This window comes from Solanum tuberosum, unplaced genomic scaffold (genome assembly GCF_000226075.1).
Source record: "Solanum tuberosum cultivar DM 1-3 516 R44 unplaced genomic scaffold, SolTub_3.0 scf00149, whole genome shotgun sequence".
Classification (NCBI taxonomy): domain Eukaryota; kingdom Viridiplantae; phylum Streptophyta; class Magnoliopsida; order Solanales; family Solanaceae; genus Solanum; species Solanum tuberosum.
The window spans coordinates 1,340,152-1,342,675 of NW_006239072.1; the positions used below are offsets into that span (position 1 = coordinate 1,340,152).

The 2,524-nt window shown below is 31.2% G+C and overlaps 2 protein-coding genes across 2 annotated transcripts in view; both read left to right on the top strand.

Moving 5' to 3' along the window:
• The first annotated feature begins 280 nt into the window (after positions 1-280).
• LOC102584189 (NAC domain-containing protein 43) lies at positions 281-1,490 on the top strand. Its single transcript, XM_015310959.1, has 2 exons — positions 281-489; positions 589-1,490. The coding sequence occupies exons 1-2, from the start codon at positions 306-308 to the stop codon at positions 1,344-1,346; spliced, it is 942 nt and encodes a 313-aa protein (XP_015166445.1). The 5' UTR covers positions 281-305; the 3' UTR covers positions 1,347-1,490.
• Positions 1,491-2,293: 803 nt separating this feature from the next.
• Positions 2,294-2,524, top strand: part of LOC107061549 (uncharacterized) — a 1,625-nt gene continuing 1,394 nt past the window's right edge. Inside the window, exon 1 of the mRNA XM_015310956.1 lies at positions 2,294-2,322. Within this exon, the coding sequence (XP_015166442.1) occupies positions 2,294-2,322 (29 nt within the window). The remainder of the gene's footprint in view (positions 2,323-2,524) is intronic.

Below are 2,524 nucleotides of genomic sequence, written 5' to 3' on the forward strand. Positions count from 1 at the left end.
CATATAAAATGGGACGGAGGGAATATATATAGTGGTACTTTTTGTTACTTTCTTTCTTTGTGGCATCCCACATATTGTACCTATTTCTGGGCCATACCAGTAAACTCTCTTTTTCTATGCAGGTGGCTTGCTCTTCTCTATGCATAGTTAAAATTGCCCCCACCATAACTACATAAAATGACATTCCAACATTATTTTTGGCTATATAATTATTTTTTTAATTAACCACATCTTCATTTTTTCTTGACTTATATAAGTTACGTTGCTTGATCTCTCCACACTTAAAAAAATTAAATTATATTTGTATGCCAGAGGAAATGAGTATTTCTGTAAATGGACAATCTCAAGTCCCACCAGGGTTTAGATTTCATCCAACAGAAGAGGAGCTATTACAATATTACTTGAAGAAGAAAGTTGCAAATGAGAAGATTGATTTGGATGTAATCCAAGAAGTTGATCTCAATAAGCTTGAACCTTGGGATATTCAAGGTTTGTATGTTTTATTTTTTTACATTTATATATATACACATTAATTAAGGTAATAATATATATAATATAGTTTTGTTTTTGTGTAACTAATATTTATAGACAAGTGTAAAATTGGATCAACTCCACAAAATGATTGGTATTTCTTTAGTCACAAGGACAAAAAGTATCCAACGGGTACAAGGACAAATAGAGCAACAGCTGCTGGATTTTGGAAAGCTACGGGGCGTGACAAAGTCATATATTCAAATTCTCGAAGGATTGGTATGAGGAAGACATTGGTTTTCTACAAAGGTAGAGCACCTCATGGCCAAAAATCTGATTGGATCATGCATGAGTATAGATTCGATGATCATATTACTACTATTGCCTCCACACAAGAAGAAGGTTGGGTTATTTGTCGTATATTCAAGAAGAAAAATCATGTCAAATCATTCGAGACAACAAGTCAGTCAATTTCAAATACTAGACTTTATCCTAATGATGAAGGACCCTTAGAACAACTACTCCATTACATGAGATCAAGCACATGCAAGGAAGAAAACCATGTCATGATGAATAATTATCATGACACTAATTTCCATGACAAATTCATGCAACTTCCAAACCTAGATACCCCAAGTGGACATCCAAATTCATGTGAAGGGGAATTGAATAATTGGATTGCCGTTGATCGTCTTGTAGCTTCACATCTTAATGGCCAAACAATTAATGATTATGACCACCAATACAATACTAATATTTTGGGAGCTGCCACTTCTAATCATGATTATCAACAAGATCAATGTGATCTTTGGAGTTTTGCAACAGTTTCATCAACCAATGACTCGTTATGCCACGTGTCTAATGGAATGATTTGAGTATGACAACAATATATACTTAATAATCATGTCCTGTGTATTAAAGTCAAAAGGTTTAATCATGAAATTATATATGTTATTTTTTTTTTATCTAATTAATCATGTATCTAGTAACAATCTTTTACACAACTAAAGTTTGGTCTATCAAAAGCTGATTGGAGTGCCTTTTTATCATGTTATAAGTCACCATGTTTGTTTAGACATAAGATTTGATTTTGTTTTTAGAAAAACAAATTTTATAAGCGACATTTTATGTTTATTATATCTTTAATTCTCACCCACTAAACACCCCCAACTCCTTGCCGTGACCATATATCCCACTCCGACAATTCCTATAGTGTGTTGCAAGGTTACGTACAAATGCTCTTGAAATGATATTTTTTTGGTTACGTACCAAACACACCCATATGTATTTAAATTGAAGGAGAATATTTGAACTAGTTAATATCAAGGCATATAAGGAGGAGGGAACCTAAATAAGCCACAAAAATATAAAAGTGACCAAAATAAGCCACTAATTTAGGAAGTAACTAAAATAGGCTTAGTGGAAGAAAAAATTCCACTTTATCTAATATTCTAAACGTTTTCCGTTAGTCTCATAACGTGTATATTTTAATATATAACGGAACTATTTCCTACACTTTATAAAATGGAACTATTTCTTACACTTTGTAAAGTGGAACTTTTTCTTACACTTTATAAAGTGGAAGAAAAAATTCCACTTTACAAACAGGAATAATTCACGTTTTTATCTCTTTATGAAGCTTTTGTAGTGTTTGTCATACAATTATATTGATTTGACATATCATAAAAATGGAAAAAATTATTTTACTATGTATTTTTATTTTTTTATTATGAAAAATCCTCCGATCTCTATTTAAGGAGGACGTTCAAACATAGTTGATAGCACCTACAACATAAAAGTCTTCTATATTCGATTTATTGGGATGGCGAAATTATACATGACGGAAATACCGTTTATTATAATTATCCTCCCAAACACAATGCTAAATATTCAATTAATGTCCGATATCATAAATTTCTTTCATCAATTTATAAAAGAATGAGTATAAACAGTATTGTTTATAATTTGATTATAGTCGAAAAATATCCTACTTCATTTTTATCACAAGCACAAGTAAATTTTGGAGAGTGGATTATCTATAATGACGAATCGT